Source organism: Trichechus manatus, unplaced genomic scaffold, assembly GCF_000243295.1.
Source record: "Trichechus manatus latirostris isolate Lorelei unplaced genomic scaffold, TriManLat1.0 scaffold00007, whole genome shotgun sequence".
NCBI lineage: Eukaryota > Metazoa > Chordata > Mammalia > Sirenia > Trichechidae > Trichechus > Trichechus manatus.
Genome location: NW_004443943.1, coordinates 33,293,268 through 33,312,219, shown reverse-complemented (window position 1 = coordinate 33,312,219; position 18,952 = coordinate 33,293,268). Strand labels below are relative to the sequence as shown.

Genomic DNA, 18,952 nt, shown 5'->3' with positions numbered 1-18,952 from the left:
AAGTATTTTATATTGTTGAAAGTATTTGGATCATTCTTCTATCCCCACCTCTCCAAAATTACCTGGATGCAGAATATCTCATAGAGACAATCGAATGACCTAGCATAGAAATGAGTATCAAAAATATGTGGAGCATGCCAAAAATAATATTTTTGGTATTTGCAGATATTCTGTAGGCTCAGTGTTTTTATTTTGATGAAACAGTCTGCCAGTTAGAAGCAGGTGGTGAGATCTGTACTCATGGAAAGAGAGGAAAACACATCTGGTTAATAGGGAAATCGAAAACCGAAGGGGGAAGAACCCCTTGCCTGTGACAATAGATGCTGTATAAAATTGAGCCTCTTCATATTATCATGGAAATTACTTTTTGGCGGTAGTGCAAAATGGTTGTTATATGTTATTGTTAGTTGTGGTTGGAGACACAAAGCAATATGATCATTTGATGGCTTATTTGTTATTCAAAAAATGACAGCTTTTATGTGCCAGTAAATATGAAATCACCTGGAACTAGTCCTTTGAGTTTAGGAGCCATCTAAATGCCCTTGCTTAATGCATACAATAGATTTTAATGAAGCCATGTAGTTTATAGTACTTATCAAATTACCTGATGGCTCCGTCGTCAGCCATCCAATGAGGGAACACTATCTGCTTTGTGAATGCAAGACAGAGAAACCCATAACTTTGTCAGAATTTACAGTTGGTGGGCAGTAGCTTCATTGGAACCTGGTATGAGAGGCAATTAGTCTCCAATTTTATGTGCACCTTCCATCTTGTCCAGACTGTGGTTGACAGTCACAGCGTCCCCCTCACCCCACCGTGTCCCTTTTCTTCAAGAAGGAGAGGCTGAAAGAATGGCAAGTGACCTTGAATTCATCCTGGGTAACATAAACACATCTCCGGCTGAGTGTATCTTCTACAGATCCTCATGTGCCATTTGCAATGACAGGACACCATTTTCAAAGTTGACACTAACTATTCAGAAGTTTTAATATGACTGTCTCCAAATGCCTGAGAAAGCTCCATGCGTATACCAGGCACTTTGCTCTTTTATGATATGGCTCTATTTCCCACCCCACCCCCCTCTCCTTTTCCTGGAACTGCCACGTCCTTGGCTGGTAATCTTTAAACTCTGGGCTGCAGTGATTTCTCTTGGTACAGCCACACATTAAGCACATCTTTCATGCTTCTCTGAACCAAACCCCGAGACTGCCAATTAATAAGTAGATGGGGAAAAAGGCAATGGGCAACATTAAGGCCACCTGCCTGGAGACATTAGGTGCACAGTTTGACAGAGTGAAAGGAGACCTGCAGAGACTCGAGAATGAGGTACTTTATCACACATTCCTAGAGTCATAAAGCGAGAGAATAAAAAAAGTTTTCAGGGTTGCTCCTCCATCTCGCTCCATCTCGTGCCTGCTATGGGTCGTTCACATTGCTCTGGCAAAGATTACTCATCCCAGGGAGTGAGGAGAGCATCTGAACCTATGAATTTTTACACATTTCCATGGGAGAAAGACCTGATGATCTGCTCCCATAAAGATTAAACCAAACCAAACCCGCTGCTGTCGAGTCAGTTCTGACTCATAGCTACTCTATAGGACAGAGAAGAACTGCCCCAAAGGGTTTCCAAGGCTATAATCTTTAAGGAAGCAGACTGCCACATCTTTCTCCCATGAAGTGGCTGGTAGATTGAAACTGTTGACCTTTCCGTTAGCAGCCACACTTAACCAGTGCACCATCAGGGTTCCTTCTGTAAAGAAAACCCCATGGGGCAGTTCTACTCTGTCACATGGTGTGGCTATGAGTTGAAATCAACTGGACGACACCTAACAACAACAATCAAAACATGTTTTTTTGTCCATAGGCTGGAGATTTGAGAAGAGCATACTACTACTCTGTCTATGTAACTCCCATTCATAACTCCTCAAACTATTCTAGCCATCTAAGGCCATATGACTTCTCTGCAAACTTTTTCTTTCCATTAATTTGTTCTTTCATTCATTCACTTGACATTCGCTGATATTTATTGAGTACATAATACATGCTGGGCTTTAGTGTAGCTGCTGGAAATATGCCTGTGAACAAAACAGAAATATCCCTATTTTCATGGAGCTTGTGAAGGGGGAGTTACAAACAATAAACAAAATAAATAAACTGTATAATAGGTTAGAAGGTGATAGGGTTAGTGAGGAAAAAATAGAGCAGGATAGGGTGATTGCTGTTCAAGTGGAGAAAGACAACAATCCCCATCATGAATAAGCCTTGGTACAGTTACCAGGGAAACCTTTTGAGAGCCCGGTCTTTGACTCAAGACTCAGAAAATCAGTCTCAGAGTCGGATGGCATGGGATATTGTTGACGTGGAACAAAAGAGCTTGAGATAGAAGGGAAAAACAAATGAACTTGATCGACTCTGTATTTCTACCATACCCACACAGACTGTCACAAGTCTTGCTCTTTTGTCTTCCCAAAATGAAGAGAAGACCAAGCCTAGTAGGAAGGAGGACTGAGGCTAAGGGAAGAGAGGAAAATGTTCCAGACTAAGGAAGTCACCTTGGAATGAAACAAGGAGTCCTCCAGAAGAGAATAGAAAGCAGGCCTCTACTTCTTCTCCTTTCCTCTCCACCTTTTCTCCTTTCATTTCTTAGTGAAAATGGTTTCATAGCATTGGTCCAAGGTAGGAGAATACACTGGACAGGTCCTTGTTTAATCATGCATTCTTTGCCTGCCCTTTGACCCTCTCTTATCAAAATTTTAGCTCATTTTCAAGTTTTGTAAATTTCTAAACTTAACTTTTTGTGGTTTTCTTTTTCCCAACAATTTTTTTGCTGCAGATTATGTTACTCACAGATCCGGAGATTGAGAGCAGTTTACTGATCAGCTCAGACGAAGGAGCAACCTATCAAAAGTACCGGCTGAACTTCTATATTCAGAGCTTGCTTTTCCACCCCAAGCAAGAGGACTGGATTCTGGCCTACAGTCAAGACCAAAAGGTGAGCACGCTCACCTTGTTTGAGACAGCATGGCATGGTTCTCCAGGGGGAAATAAAACTGAACCCAAACCAATCCCATTGTCGTCGAGTCAGTTCCAATACTGTTGGTTAATCATGTCTACATTTCTTCTCAGTGATCGTTTTTGTTGTGTGCATTAGGCTGAATTCTATGCCAGGTGTGCAGGGAAGGGGTGTTGCGCAGCAAGCAAGACCTTAGATTGTTGGCTTGAGCTATGTAAATGTCTAAAACAGCATAAGAAGTAAACGTTACACAAGGGGGAGACATTGTAGAGAAGTAGTTCTTAATCTAGATGCTTCAGGCAACCAGGGCCCCCTTTTCCTTCTCCTACAGAATTCAAGACAGAGTTTTGTGTATGTGTACAGTTGATTATGTTTCTGGGTAAACGACCATAGCTTTTCTCAGACCCTCAAAGGAAAACGTGATCCCAAAAAGGGTAACAACACTAACTAGAGGTTTGCTAAACAATGAGAGAATTGACCAGAGAAATACTGTATTCTTACACAAATAACATGTGCCTTCTACATTTGTTTGCCAGCCGCTTCCTCCTCCAACGAGGTATTTTCATAAGTGCCTCTATGCCAATTTTTTTACATGTTGCTGTAAAAATAAATCAGCATAGGGCTCTTAGGAAAATACCTCATGGAGGGAGAGAGCTGTTGGCAAACAAATGTAGGTGTGTGTTATTTGCGTAAAAATATGATAATAATAATGTACATAAAACAAGACCAAATCCACTACCACAGAGTCAATTCTATCTCATAGTAACCCTATAGGACAGAGTAGAACTGCCTCATAGAGTTTCCAAGGCTGTAATCTCTACAGAGGCAGACTACCACATCTTTTATCCCGTGGAGCAGCTGGTGGGTTCGGACTGCCGACCTTTCAGTTAGCAGCCAGCGCTTTGACCTTGTGCCACCAGGGCTCTATGATAATGAACATACATAATATATTCAAGTTGTCTCACGACTTTTCTTCTATTGGTGTTTGGATTGAAGTTCTCAAAGTCCACTTCTCAAGAAACATTAAGTGAGGTTATGCTATGAAATATACGTGTTCTATAAAATGCCATACTGTAAACTATATTATATGTTATATACTACACCCATACTCTCGTCTGTCAATTTGTCCTACTGTGGTGGCTTGTGTATTGCTATGATGCTGGAAGCTATGTCACCAGTATTTCAAATACCAGCAGGGTTACGCATGGTGGACAGGTTTCAGCAGAGCTTCCAGACTAAGACAGACTAGGAAGAAGGACCTGGTGATCTACTTCTAAAAAAAATGACCAGTGAAAATCTTATGAATAGCTGTGGAACATTGTCTAATATAGAGCTGGCATATGAGCCCCTCAGGTTGGAAGACACTCAGAATATGAAGACCTGCCTCTTCAAAGTAGAGTCGACCTTAATTATGTGGATGGAGTAAAGATTTTGGGATCCTCCTTTGCTGATGTGGCACAATTCAAAATGAGAAGAAATAGCTGCAAACATCCATTAATAGTCAGAGCATGAAATGTATGAAGTATGAATCTAGGAAAATCAAAAGTTGTCAAAAATGAAGTGGAAGGCTTGAAGATAGATATCCTAGGCATTAGGGGGCTGAAATGAACTGGTATTGGCCATTTTGAATCAGGCAATCATATGGTCTACTATGCAGGGAACGACAAATTGAAGCGGAATGGCGTCACATTCATAGTCAAAAAGAAAGTACAACATTTCTAAAGTACAATGCTTTCAGTGATAGGATAATATCCATAGGACTATTATTCAAATTTACTCATCAACAACTAATACCACAGATGAAAACACTGAAGACTTTAACCAACTTCTGCAGTCTGAAATTGATCAAACATTCAATCAAGATGCATTGATAATTATTGGTGATTGAAATGTGAAAAACAAAGAAGGTTCAGTAGTTGGAAAATGTGGTCTTTGTAGTAGAAACGAATGACTTCCCCATTGCAAATACCTTTTACAACAACATAAGTGGTGACTATACACGTTGACCTTGCCGGTTGGGATACACAGGAATCAAATGGACTACATCTGTGGAAAGAGACAATGGATAAGCTCAGTATCATCCGTCAAAACAAGGCCAGGGGCCAATTGCACAAGAGACCATCAGTTGCTCATATGCAAGTTCAAGTTGAAGCTGAAGACAATTAAAACAAGGCCGTGAGAGCCAAAGTATGACCATAAGTATATCCCAGCTGAATTTAGAGACCATATCAATAATAGATTAGAGGCATAGAATACTAATGACTGAAGACCAGACGAGTTGTGGAATGACATCAAAGATACCATACGTAACGAAAGCCAAGAGGTCATTAAAAATACAGGAAAGAAACAAAAGACAAAAAGGATGTCAGAAGAGACTCTGAAACTTGCTCTTGAACGTCAGGTAGCTAAAGTGAAAGGAAGAAATGATGAAGCAAAAGAGCTGAACAGAAGTTTCAAAGGTAACTCAAGAAGACAAAGTAAAATATTATAATGAAATGTGCAAAGACCTGGAGTTAGAAAACCAAAAGGGAAGAACACACTTGGCATTTCTCAAGCTGAAAGAACTGAAGGAAAAATTTAAGCCTTGAGTTGCAGTATTGAAAGATTCTATGGGCAAAATATTGAACGATGCAAGAAGCATCAAAAGAAGATGGAAGGAATACACAGAGTCACTGTACCAAAAAGAATTGGCCGATGTTCAACCATTTTAGAGGTAGCATATGATCAAGAACCGATGGTACTGAAGGAAGAGATCCAAGCTGCACTGAAGGCTTGGCAAAAAACAAGGCTGCAGAAATTGACAGAATGCCATTTGAGATGTTGCAACAAATGGATGCCGCACTGGAAGTGCTCACTGATCTATGTCAAGAAATTTGAAAGACAGCTACCTGGTCGAATGACTGAGAGATCTGTATTTGTGCCCATTCTAAAGAAAGGTGATCCAACAGAATGCAGCAATTACCAAACAGTATCAATGATATTACACGCAAGTAAAATTTAAGATCACTAAAAAATGTTTGTAGCAGTATATCAGCAGGGAATTGCCAGAAATTTAAGCCAGATTCAGAAGGATATGAAACGAGGGATATCAATGCTGATGTCAGATGGATCTTGGCTGAAAGCAGATAATACCAGAAAAATATTTACTTGTGTCTTATTGACTATGCAAAAGCATTCGACTGCGTGCATCATAACAAATTATGGATAACATTGTAAAGAATGGGAATTCCAGAACACTTAATTGTGCTCATGAGGAACCTGTACATAGACCAAGAGGCAGTCATTCAAACAGAGCTAGGGGATACTATGAGGTTTAAAATCAGGAAAGGTGTGTGTCAGGATTGTATCCTTTCACACACTTATTCGATCTTTATGCTGAGGAAGTAATCTGAGAATCTGGGCTATATGAAGAAGAATGTGGTATCAGGATTGGCGGAAGACTCATTACCAACCTACGACATACTGATGATACAACCTTGCTTGTTGAAAGCAAAGAGGACTTGAAGCACTTACTTATGGAGATCAAAGCCTTCAATATGGATTACACCTCAACATAAAAAAAACAAAAATCCTCACAACTTGGCCAGTAAACAACATCATGATAAATGGAGAAAATATTGAAGTGTCAAGGATTTCATTTTACTTGGATCCACAATCAACGCCCATGGAAGCAGCAGTCAAGAAATCAAATGATGCGTATTACATTGGGCAAATCTGCTGCAAAAGACCTACTTAGGTGTAAAAATGCAAGATGTCTCTTTGAGGAGTAAGGTGAACCTGACCCAAGCCATGGTTTTTACAGTTGCCTCGTATACATGTAAAAGCTGTACAATGAATAAAGAAGACCAGAGAAGAATTGATGACTTTCAATTATGGTGTTGGTGAAGAATGAATAAATCTGTCCTTGAATGACAGCCAGAATGTTCATTAGAAGTGAAGGTGGTGAGATTTCGTCTGACGTACTTTGGACGTGTTATCAGGAGGGACCAGTCCCTGGAGAAGGACATCATGCTTGGTAAAGTAGAGGGTCAGCAAAAAAGAGGAAGACCCTAAATGAGATGAATTGTCCCAGTGGCTCCAACAATGTGCTCAAACATAGCAATGATTGGGAGGATGGTGCAGAACCTGGCAGTGTTTCATTCTGTTGTACGTAGAGTTGCTATGAGTTGGAATTAACTTGACGACACCTAAGAACAACAACAACAACAGCTACACTGTAAGATATGTATAGTCCCTACCTTTAAGAAACTTTTACCTTCTGAGGTATACTATAAAGCTAGAAGTAGTGAATTTTTTTTTTTTTTAAAGAGAGACAAAATATACACAGGGAAGAGTGAGAGAGATTGTAGCCATAAAAGCCAAAAGGTGAAATATTGGAATGCTTTTTATGAAATGTGTCAGTCAAGTCATTCTGAGAATTTTAATTAGAGGAATCATGTGTTTAAAGTTACATATATTTAAAGAAATATTGGACTTACATGAGTGAGGAGAATAGTCAAGGTTTTTTTGTTTTTTTAACTTTGAACAAAATTCTTGCCTTGACTTATTGAAGATGTTAGGAGTTGGGGAATGCTTCTTATTTTTGCGATTTTTCTGTATCTTTGGTAATATTGCCTTTCATTTTATTTGGAACCAACAGATGTCTCAGGAGTATTCTGCCACTTGAATATGCTCGTGTGTGGTGTGAATTTGCAAGAAGGTGGTGTTTTCCAAACTCCTTTGATTATAGGACACTTTGTTCATGAAGCGTGTATTAAAACTAGAAGTCACATGAGGAAATTGTTCTCTAATCACCTTAGTTCTGACAGGGAATTGACCATGCTTGTACTTCCTTTGATTCCCACTGAAAGCCCACACATCATGAATCCATTGAAATTCTGTGCATATAGGGCATCATGAGTGCTATATGCAAATGGGGCTACATGAACCATGGCAGTCTTATATATTACATGTATCTCTTTAACACACACACAACAAATACACACACGCACGCGTGCACTCCCTTGTCCCTTGGGACTTCACCGTTGAAGTTAGCAGCAGTTCTTATACAAAGGCCGGCGAGGACTGGAGCAAAGCCAAGATTTGGAATTGAGTCCAAATCCTGCAGCTGGACAGGGCACACCTTTAGGTTGAATCAGGAGTTGGGGACCACAAAATCAGCAGATTGAAAATTCTTTGTAGAAGTAAGGTCACCATGAGGTAGAATTGATTTAACAGCAATGCGCCGTCTCCTGCCAGTCTTCTGGTTCTGCTGCCTCTGCTGCCGCCGTTTCTCTGCTGCTGCTTCTCGTTGTCTTGCCATCTTCCATGTATTAGCTCTCTCTCTCTCTGTATTCTGGTTCTAGGAAGGTCTCAGCACAGGGATTCCGGGTCCAAAGGATTCACTCTGCTCCTATATCTTCTTCTTAGGGTAGTCAGTTCCCCTCTTGGGGGTTTCATCTGCCTGGGCTGGTGTGGATGCATGGGGTTCTTCAACAAGGCAAGAGAATGGTGTAAGCGACTTCCCAAAGTCTCCACTGACATGAACATTTTGGAGGAAGCAAATTAAAATTCTTAGGATTAGAGTTTTATTCATACTGCCCTTACTGCCAAATAAAATGCACATTAAGCCTAAAAATAGAAAGGATTTACAATTGGTATTCTTTTTCCCCTTGAGCAGCCTGGCTACCCTCTTAGCAGAATGTATAATTTCATTCCTGGAGTCAGGCCACTATGCATCTGGTCCAGGATGGTGGCATTAGCAGAAGCAAGGGCTGAGTGGCTCAGGACACAGAGTATTAGTCATTTAATCCACAGGGTTGTTGTATTTTATTTGACAGTTGGTTCATTTTTTCCCGTGATGCTAGAGGCCTGATGAGGGCCAGATTTACCAGGTGAAGTGTAACTATGCATCTTTGCAATTCTGTGCAGGAGATGCTCAGAAATGTAACCCTTCACGTCCCAGCATATTAAACAGTGCCTCCCATAATCACTGTGGCAGAGAAGACAGCCCTGAGGAGTTAGGATGTCTAGGCTGTAGCCCCAACTCAGCCAACAATAGTGAACAGTACTTAATGTTGTCTTCCTTTGCCTTAGAAATGCTTTTGTATGAATGATTATAATTGTAGGTGTACTACCAATGAGATTGGACAAAATCAAATATGAAACTCCACTTCTGTGTTAGACACTTTGCATGGTATACTGTTTGCATAAAATAACTTTATCAAGAAGCTTTCAATCCATCTGGGGAGAGAAGATTAATACATATGAGTTCACCAATATTCTAAGAGAGGTCAAGTAGGCAGTGATCTAACTGACATCTAATAGATACCCCATCACAGTTGGCTGGAGGAATTATGTGGCACTGGAGCACAAATTTCAGGAGATGAAGACTTTGCACTCTGTTTGCTCTGAAGATGTGATTAAATGATTTCACCTAGACCTTAAAGAATATGTAAGATTTCTGTTAGCATGGGACATATTTTACAGAAAAGTAATGACATAAAGAATCATATAAAGTTTAAAAAAATGTGTACAAGAGTGTGAATTTGTCTATTTGGCTGAACCTGAAATTTGGTAAAGCTAATTAGAGTGGAGATGAGGCTTTTGGAACCTAATCTTGGCTGCTTTGAATTCTAGGCAATAACATTTTTGTTTTCTTAAATAGGGGCCTTTTGAAAATTTTGAACTGGGGAGTGATGTGCTCAGAGCTATAGATTACAAGAGTTGGTCTGGTGGTGATATAAGGATGGTGTTCAAAAGCAAGAACACCAGTTGGGATGATGTTCCAGTAGTCCTGGTTGAGGGTTTGGACAAAAGAGTATCTTTTGTGACTATAATGCATTGCTGTGGAGCCAATTCCAACTCAATAGTGACCCTATAGCACAGGATAGAATGCCCCATAGGGTTTTCAAGGCTGTAATCTTTATGGAAGCAGACTGCCACATCTTTCTCCTGCAGCAGCTGGTGGGTTTGAACCACCCACCTTTCGGTTAGCAACTGGATGCTTTAACCAGTGCACCACCAGGACTCCTGTGTGACCATAGCTCCAATGAACCCTATCATTTTAAGTCTAGAAGAGGCCTTTTATAGTCTTTGTTCTGTAGTTAAGTAACCAAAACTCTGAGAGGTTATTCAATTTTCCCAAAGTGAAAACCATTAACTTCTATCACGTATGCAAGTTCTGTGAATAGAATAAAGCCTTCATGAAATTTGGTAGGTCTGTCATTCTTAGGGGTGATATCTTGGGAGTAACAGCTGGGCAGAAGCCAGCCTTTTTGCTGACCTCTCTTTTCTCTAGGAGAGAATGAAGGAGAAATCATCCTGGGGGAAAGATTGTGGATAACCTGCTAATATGAGTGTGAGTCAGAGAAGAGCTCCATATCTCAAGACCTTGAATAAAGGAATGAAGAGTAGGGATGAGCTGGGAAGGGAGTGTGCACCAGCCATCAGAGGAGCTATTAGCTGATGGTATTGTCTGGAAGTCAAGTTGAGAGGGGCTGTGGCCACTCAGGTGGGTCAGTGATATGGAAATAATAGCTGGCAGTCACCCATGAATCATGCACTGATGAGATGCAGTCCTGGGCATCAAGGAGGCCCGTGCTGCTGCTGACAGAGCAGTGAGTGCATTTGCCCATGGAATGGGAACATTTATTCTCCCATATACCTAAGTACTACTCATCAGTTTCTCTGTGACAGCTGCTATTGCTGCTGCTGCTGCTGCAGAACTCCCAACTAAGATCTTAGCCCAAGTGCTAGGATTCGCTCTGCAGGGTGCTGTTTTCCATCAAATTCTGGCAAACAGAATCCTCAGGCAAAAGGTACTATTTCTTAGAAAGTACCTTGCTGAGGTTGCAACTCATTCCAAATTCACCTGTGAAGAAAGTTGAATCCTCTCTTCTCTCTTTGCTTGTTTGCCGTCTTTGTCTTTTCAGGCAAAGTCTCCTTCTTTGGACTTGTTGTTAATTGATTCCAAGTAATGGTGACCCCATGTGTTCAGAGTACAACTGCTCCATTCAGTTTTCAAGGTCTGTCTTCCAAAGGCACCTCTGGGTGGGTTTGAACCACCAACCTTTTGGCTTGTAGTTGAGCACTTAACTGTTTGCAGCACGTAGGGAAATTTAGACTCAGAGCCATGGCATTTCTCCTTTCTCCTTCAATGAATAAAGGCCCTGAGGACAGACTCTGGATAGAATTCGTGTGGGCTGCAGTGCTCTGCTCTGACCACATTTTGTCTTGGATGCCTAAACACCCAGTGGGAGGCTTTTTGATGTGTGTGTTTTAGGGGACTCAGAGAGTTTTGCTAAGCAGATTGTCATTTCTGGCCTAGAATAGGATTTTACTGGCCATCAGTTCTATGGAAGGCCAGATTTTTTTTAAAAAAAAAGGTTGTTTTAATCAGGAAGAAATATCTGTGGCTACTTGCCTTCAGAATCCACAAAATCAAGATGTTTTGATGTTTTAGTCTTTTTTTCTTAGAAGGAGAAATTTGTGATATTCAACACCTATGTGGTTGCCAAGAGGTAAAAGCTCTCTTGAATGGGCATGTAGCTGCTCAGGCACAACTAGGATGAATGACTAAGGGAAAAGATGAGGAACCTTTTTTCTATTTGAAGTTCTTAAAGAAGTAACCTGATGACTTAGGTAGTCCTGACCCTGGACTTAACCGGGTTAGAAATAGGAGTTAGATTCCTCGGCCTCTGACGGGTCTATGCAGCCCTATGCTCTTGTGAAAAGTCCAGGAACGTCTAGAAAAATAAATGTTATAGCCATTATGGAAATTCCAAGTCAAATTGACAAAGGAATAGTAGACAAGTAAAGTCAGATTCCTTATACTTCCAAAGCAACAGTGAATCACTTCTGGAGTGGACACTATGAAGAATTCCACAACATTTATCATAGAAGCAACAGCATCTTGCTTGCTTTTCTTTCTTTCTTTTTTTTAAATGTCTGTAGTTTTAGTAGTAGGCAAGTTAACCATCCTGCTCATTCTTTTTGTTTCTTTGTATTCTTTTTGTTGGCTTTGGAAGGTGGGCAGGTAGGAGAAAGGAGATAGAGTCTTTTATTTCTTGTCTAGTTTTCTGCTACTTTTTTGCCTCAGTACAGGAAACCACCCAAGAAAGGTTTGGCAGCAGGCTGAGTCTGCCAGATTACATCTCTATTTTAATTTGCCAGTAAACTAGTGTACAAACTGTGCTATAAAACATTGCCTGCAACGGCATCTCTCAGTCTGTCTTAAACACCTCACTAAACATGATGTGTTGGGAAACATTGGAAATGAGAGAAAACAAAGAGCAGATGTGACTGAAGGAAAAATCAGGAGAAGAGTGTAAGAATACAGTATGCATATATCCCAGCTTTGTCAGTTGTCCTGAGGCCTTGGAATTCTGGTCTTTCCATTGGGGGAATTTGTGGTTCAGAATCTCACCTTCCGTGCGTGAGACTGAGGTTCGATTCCCAGCCAGTGCATCTCATGTGCAGCCACCACCCACCCGTCAGTGGAAGTTTTTATGTTGATATGATGTGGAACACATTTCAGCAGAGCTTCCAGACTAAGATGGGCTAGGAAGAAAGACCTAGTGATCTACTTCTGAAAATCAGCCGGTGAAAACCCTGTCGATCCCAGTGATCTAATTTGCAACCAATCATGGTGATGGCAAGGGGTTACCATGAGTTGGGGGCCTGACTCTGTAACAATTGTTCTGGAGGAGCCATTTGTAAAGGGGAGAGTCTGTGATGTTGTGAAACCAACATGAGAACTTCCAGCCTCAGGCTACTGAGTACCTAGAGGAGAGGCCCTTTGTTCTGGTGGCCATGCTCACAGGAGCCCCTCATCAGAGAAGGGTCTGCTGCTACGGCCATAAATAAGTGGGCCCCCTTTTCTCCAGCCCTGTGCAGTTTTCTCCTCACCCTTTTGGTTGATGCAGTCCATCTAGGCCATGAATTCAACACCTATACAGATAGGCAAGATATATAACTGAAATGGGCAAGCTGGGTCCAGGCTGTGGGAAACTAGAGAGCAGGTGTTCATTTAGAAGGGATTGGGGGTTGTTGTTAAGGTCCAGCATGCTCTCTTTGGCATGGAGAATGGTGGGTCCAGTGTTGCTAGACCTTCAGATTTTTTTTGCGAGATGTAATTCTGCTTTTGTGGAAATGTGATATTTTCTTATTTTTAAGTGTTTACAACTAATTCAAAAATTAAAACAAGCAAGGAAACAAACTAAATCAAAACAAAACAAACAAACAAAAAACACCGTGCAGGGCAAGTCAACTTCATAGTCTGCTCTATATTAGCCCTCAGATCACTTTTTGGCCACTGATCACAAGAAGATTTAGCTCTTAGAAATTAGTTAGCCTTCTTGAGCTACCTTTACCGTGATACTCTCTGTGGCCATGACCTTCCTCCTTCCTCCTTCCCTCCCTCCGTTCCTCCCTTCCTTCCTTAATACTTTTTTTCCTGTTTTCTGCTTTTTTTCCCTTCTTTCTTTCCTATCCTTTTTGTTTTTCTTCTATTTATGGGTCCCTCTGACAATTTTTTTTTTTTTCTGGGGGGGAGGTGTTAATTTTGTTATGCTTATAAGAAAAAATCCAAAAAAGTGATCAGTTCTATGGAGGGAGAACAGGTTGGTGGGCCACGCTTCACTTTGTGGCAGTTCTAGAAGGTAGGGACATTCACAAGTTGATATTGTCTCATTTACTCTGGAGCTCCATGAGTCAGCAATTCAAGTAATACCATGTGGGAAACCTGCCTCATTCCTGATCTCCTTTAAATTCCAAAGAATCACGATTTATGAAATAAATGAGAATTCCTACAACTCGCATGTTGGCCTCACCTTCAGCATTTTGGTATATATGCATAACATACCCACAAAACCAAAGCACAGGTGTTAGAGGGGAAAAACAGGTTTCCATAAGGGAGGTTCTCTTCACAGTTAAAAAACCCAAATATTTACAGTCAGCATTCCTTATATAAATATGAAGGCTTACTTTGAGTTAAAATCATATAGTGATAGAAGAGGAAAAATGTACTGGTATTGTATTTGCTAGCCAAAGATAGACATTTAGTGACTTGTATGTAAGTAAATAATAAACAATGAAGCACTATTTCTAGTTCTCTCCCTTCTTTCTCTCTACTAGTCCTGCAGTTTTATTTAAACAGTTTCATATCTATTCTTTCAAAAATGTCTTTCCCTTATTATTTTTAAATCTTTTTTTTTTTTTTCTTTTTCTCACTCTGCCCTAACAGAGGGGCATTGCTTATCATGGCTGCTTTGAGTGCTGGGCATTCCCTGGAAAAGAATGACTATTTGATAAGAAAGAAAGTTTTTCAAAAACTCAGTTGTACTGGTTTTTCACCACTGGTAGACAATAGGGAAGCAGGATAAAAGCATCAGCTCCATATTCCTTCAGGCTTCACCACTAGCTGTGTGATCATCAGTTGGCCACTTAGCTTTGTAGTTTCGCCATCTGTATAGTGGGAGTAATAATAATAGTATCTGTCTCATAGGACTGTTTGAGGATGCTGAGATAATGTATGTAAAACATGGCACAGAGCCTGGCACAAAGCAAGCATTGCATACACCCTAGCCAATGGTATTATTCAGAGTCCTGTGAGATAGCGGAACTGGTGTGGTGTAGCTGGAATTAGGCACAAGGCTACTTAGCACTAGGCCAGTGTCCTTCCAGCACCTGAAGTTATAGGCATGTCTTAGTCATCGTAGTGATGCTGTAACAGAAATACTACAAGTGGATGGCTTTAACAAAGAGAAGTTTATTCTCTCACAGTCCAGTAGCCACAGGTCCAAATTCAGGGCATCAGCTCCAGAGGAACAATTTCTCTGTTGGCTCTGGAGGAAGGTCCGTGTCATCAGTCTTCCCTTGGTCTGGGAGCATCTCAGCGCAGGAACCTCTGGTCCACAGGACACACTCTGCTCCCAGCACTGCTTTCTTGGTGGTATGAGGTACCCCACTCTCTGCTTGCTTCCCTTTCCCTTTATCTCTTCTAAGATAAAAGGTGATGCAGGCCACACCCCAGGGAAACTCCCTTTACATTGGATCAGGGATTTGACCTAGTAAGGGTGTTACAATCCCACCCTAATCCTCTTTAACATAAAATTACAGTCACAAAATAGAGGACAACCACAGAATACTGGGAATCATCGCCCAACCAAATTGATATACACATTGTTTGGGGGACATAATTCAATCCCTATCGGGCACTTTGGTCAATATTGAGTGACGCCTTAGTCGGTCTCTAAAAGGTGTTGTGGAACCAGAATGAATGGAGCTGCAAGAACTGTGTAGCGGTGCTCAGGAAATGTTATTGATTATAATAACAGTAAGCCATTAAATATTAAAGTTTTTATCTTCACAGTAACTCTATTTGTTTTCGAACAGACGTAACAGCCCCTTAATGTCAGAAGGGCAGATTGAAATAACACACAAGTGAATCCTTGAAATTCAGCCTCCTGGGGATATTCAAATGATTTTTCACAAGCACAAACACTTAGGAATCTGATATCTACCTAATGCCATCATGCTTCCCCAAGGCACTGCATTAAGTAAAAAGGCACTCAGTTATTTATAAGAAATATGTTGAGCATTATATACCATGCTGGTTTGGAGGATTTCCATGTGCTTGAAATTTCCCAATGTCGGAGCTGATTTCTAATCTCATGAATATGTAAATAATTTAAGTATCCAAGTAGAAAAACTGGCAATTAGAATGGAAACCAGGGGTCTTGCTAAATGTCAACCCCAATGCTTGTTTATAAAACAAATTCTCAAGCTGAAGTGCCATCATATGCAAGCAAGGAATACTTGCATTCACCATAGATACCATGTTTAACCAGGTTGTGTCATTATTTTCCAATTGCTACCTGTTTGATCTACCTGTTCCAAATCATTTTTTAAGAAATGGATGGAAGAATAAGGAGAATTGGACATTTTGAAATAAATGATAGGGATTAAAGTTTCAACAGTCACAATTATACTTGGTAGCTGTTTGGCCTTTGAAATAGAGCCCTATCTTTTCTTGTGCAACTTTATAGCCAGATCTTTGGATCTGTTCCATGCCACCAACACTCATCTGAATGGATTCTAGATGCCTCCTAAATCCAGAAACTAGCCTGGGCAACTTTTAAGGACATTTGATCTCATAAGAGAGCATGACTCTCCTTAAGTGAGCCCAAGGAGTGCCCAGCAAATAACTTTCCCTAAGAGTAGAACTCTAGTAATACTAGATTTTTCTGCATTCTTCCTTGCCGGCAGTGGCTACAACTAAGCATGTTGCCAAGGAGGGAGGTGGTTTGGGGAGAGAAGTCTTGACCCTGTGAATAGACACTTTCTGTGATTTTATGTTGCTATGGTTTTTATGCCCTTTAAAAAATTTGTTAAAAATATTTTGTCTTGTCCAGCCTCTTACCTTTAGTATGATATGATATTGCAAGTTCAAATTACAGGTGGCATATCTAGTATTCCATGAGATACAAATCTCTTAGCTGGCAAGAGAAAGAGTAACCAGAACTCAGGTGCCCTGCCTTACAGTGCCAGGTTCCTTTACCAAGCTACATGCTTATTTATAAAATGTCATGAAATAAAAAGGCCTGAGTACTCTCATTCTCCTGACTTGCTTAACTCTAATGTCTGCCAGCCTCCTCTAACTACAAGCATGAGAGAAAATATCCAGAACAAGACTTGTGATCTGAAGTCAGCAGTATCAGCTGCTCCAGGAAAGGCCAGGCAAGGCAATACGCAACTTTAGAGGCTGGGGACATGGACACATGTCTAGGATCCTTCCTTGATTCTGAAAGTCTAGAAGAAACAAAACAAAACAAAAAAACCAGAACATCAACTCCTCCCTGCCAGTCTTCTTTTCCTCAGAGTATGTGGACAGCTAAGGCTGAAGGCAACAATTGGCGGCAGAAAGGGAAGAAGGTGAGAGAATCAATATTGACCGTTTACTGCAGAATGCTCCTTGGAAGCCAAGGTGACAAGACTTTGTCTTACTTTGGACATGTCATCAAGAAAGACCAACCGCTAGAAAAGGACACCATGTTTGGTAGAGTGGAGGGTCAGCTAAAACAAGGGAAACTCTCAATGAGATGGATAGACACAATAGCCACAACATTGGACTCGAACACACCAATGATCATGAAGGTGGTGCAGGACTGGGCAGTGTTTCATTCTGTTATACATAAGGTCGCCGTGAGTTGGAGCCAACTTGACAGCAACTACTAACAATAGCAACAACAGCTGTGTAGTGAGCACTCTGATAGGCATTTTACATCTATTATCTCACTTCATTCTTATATCAAGCATTAGATGTATCATTATGTCTGTTGGCATATGAGGAAACTGAGGCTCAGAGGGGCGGGGTTAAGAAAATCCCCCAAGGAAGCATATCAAGTGATTGGTAGAGCCCGGGATCTAACCCAGGTTTGACTATGTCCAGACTCAGTCTCTACTGCACAAAAACACTGGCCTTCCTAGAAAATCCATTGTGATCTTTTTTCTTTTTTAATTGCCAATTATTTTTTTCTATTAATATTAACTATCTTCTCCCTCTCTAATCCACTATGAGACCCCTTCCCACTGACAGAAGCTGCAATACCCATCTCTAGGGTTTCACAGCAGAGAGAGGATGATTATTTGAAGTAGATCATACAGGAGTGGAAGGGGAGGGAGGGCCTAGTGAGCAAAGAGGACTCTCGCTGGCTGGCTCTCAGGTACTCAATAGCCCCGCGGAATTCATCAGACCTGTTTCTGACACTATGAGACACCAAGCATTTTGGCCCTTCCTTCACCTTCTCTCCACCCTTGCACCAACCCTATTCCCTGTTTTTTGTGAGTAAAACCTCTTCTTGCCCAGGCAAAACCATGGGGACTTGCATGTATGACCCTTTCTTATGCCACACATCTGATCAGGTGTTTTTGTGTTTTATTTTTGCTTTTTTAAAACACTGCTCCCTTCTTTCCTTCCTTCTCACACCCAACAGCCCTGACTAATCCAGGCACTCATTATCTCTTCTGTGCACCCTGGCAGTCACCTTCTAACTGCTTTCTCCCTCCTCCGTTCCATCTTCACACTGCTGATAGACCATCTTCCCAAGGCACAGCTCCAATTATGCTCCAAGTGATAATTTCCTTCTTCCGCTTGTTTTGGTCTCCCACTACTGCTGAGTCGCATCATCTATGCATTGAAGTAATAGTATGATTATATGGTTATTGAGACTATTTTTTTAGTCACTCTTTTAAAATTGAGGGATGTATGTTATAGATCCTTAGCTGAGCTTCTAATTATTTATTTTATATTTATTTCTCCGTTTATATTGGAGAACCTTTAAGACCAAGATTTTATCTTATCCTTTTCATGTACACCTCCAGTCCTAGGTGTACAGGGAGTGTCCATAATTAAACTGACCCACAGTCACGTATTGACCCTCCCTTCTTAGCCAGCACCTGTTCCATATGTCTAATCCCCCACAAACTGCATGGCATGTGACCGACTTCAGTGACAGTTGGGAAATAGCCAGTGACAGATTTGATAAATCCAGCCACGAGAGAGATTGATGGGCCAACCACATGTCATCATTCCTGCTCACTCCTCATCAGCAGAGCCTGAGCACTGAGCCTCGGTGCTCTTGTCTGTTGACCTTGGTGATATTTGGATCCAATCTACGTTAGCTCCCTGTCTCAGTCATCTAGTGCTACTCTAACAGGAATACCACAAGTAGATGGTTTTAACAAAGAGAAGTTTATTTCCTTACAGTAAAGTAGGCTAAAAGTCCAAATTCAGGGCATCAGCTCCAGAGGAAGGCTTTCTCTCTCTGTCAGCCTTCTCATCGATGTTCCCCCAGACTAGGAGCTTCTCTGCATGGGGACCCCAGGTCCAAAGGACACGCTCTGCTCCTGGCACTGCTTTCTTGGTTGTATGAGGTCCCCCTCGTCTCTCTGCTCACT

General features: G+C 41.1%; 1 protein-coding gene across 1 annotated transcript in view; it reads left to right on the top strand.

The window, feature by feature from the left end:
- SORCS1 (sortilin related VPS10 domain containing receptor 1) overlaps positions 1-18,952 on the top strand; it is a 555,760-nt gene that overhangs the window by 348,279 nt on the left and 188,529 nt on the right. The window contains exon 4 of the mRNA XM_023738816.1: positions 2,834-2,992. Within this exon, the coding sequence (XP_023594584.1) occupies positions 2,834-2,992 (159 nt within the window). The remainder of the gene's footprint in view (positions 1-2,833; positions 2,993-18,952) is intronic.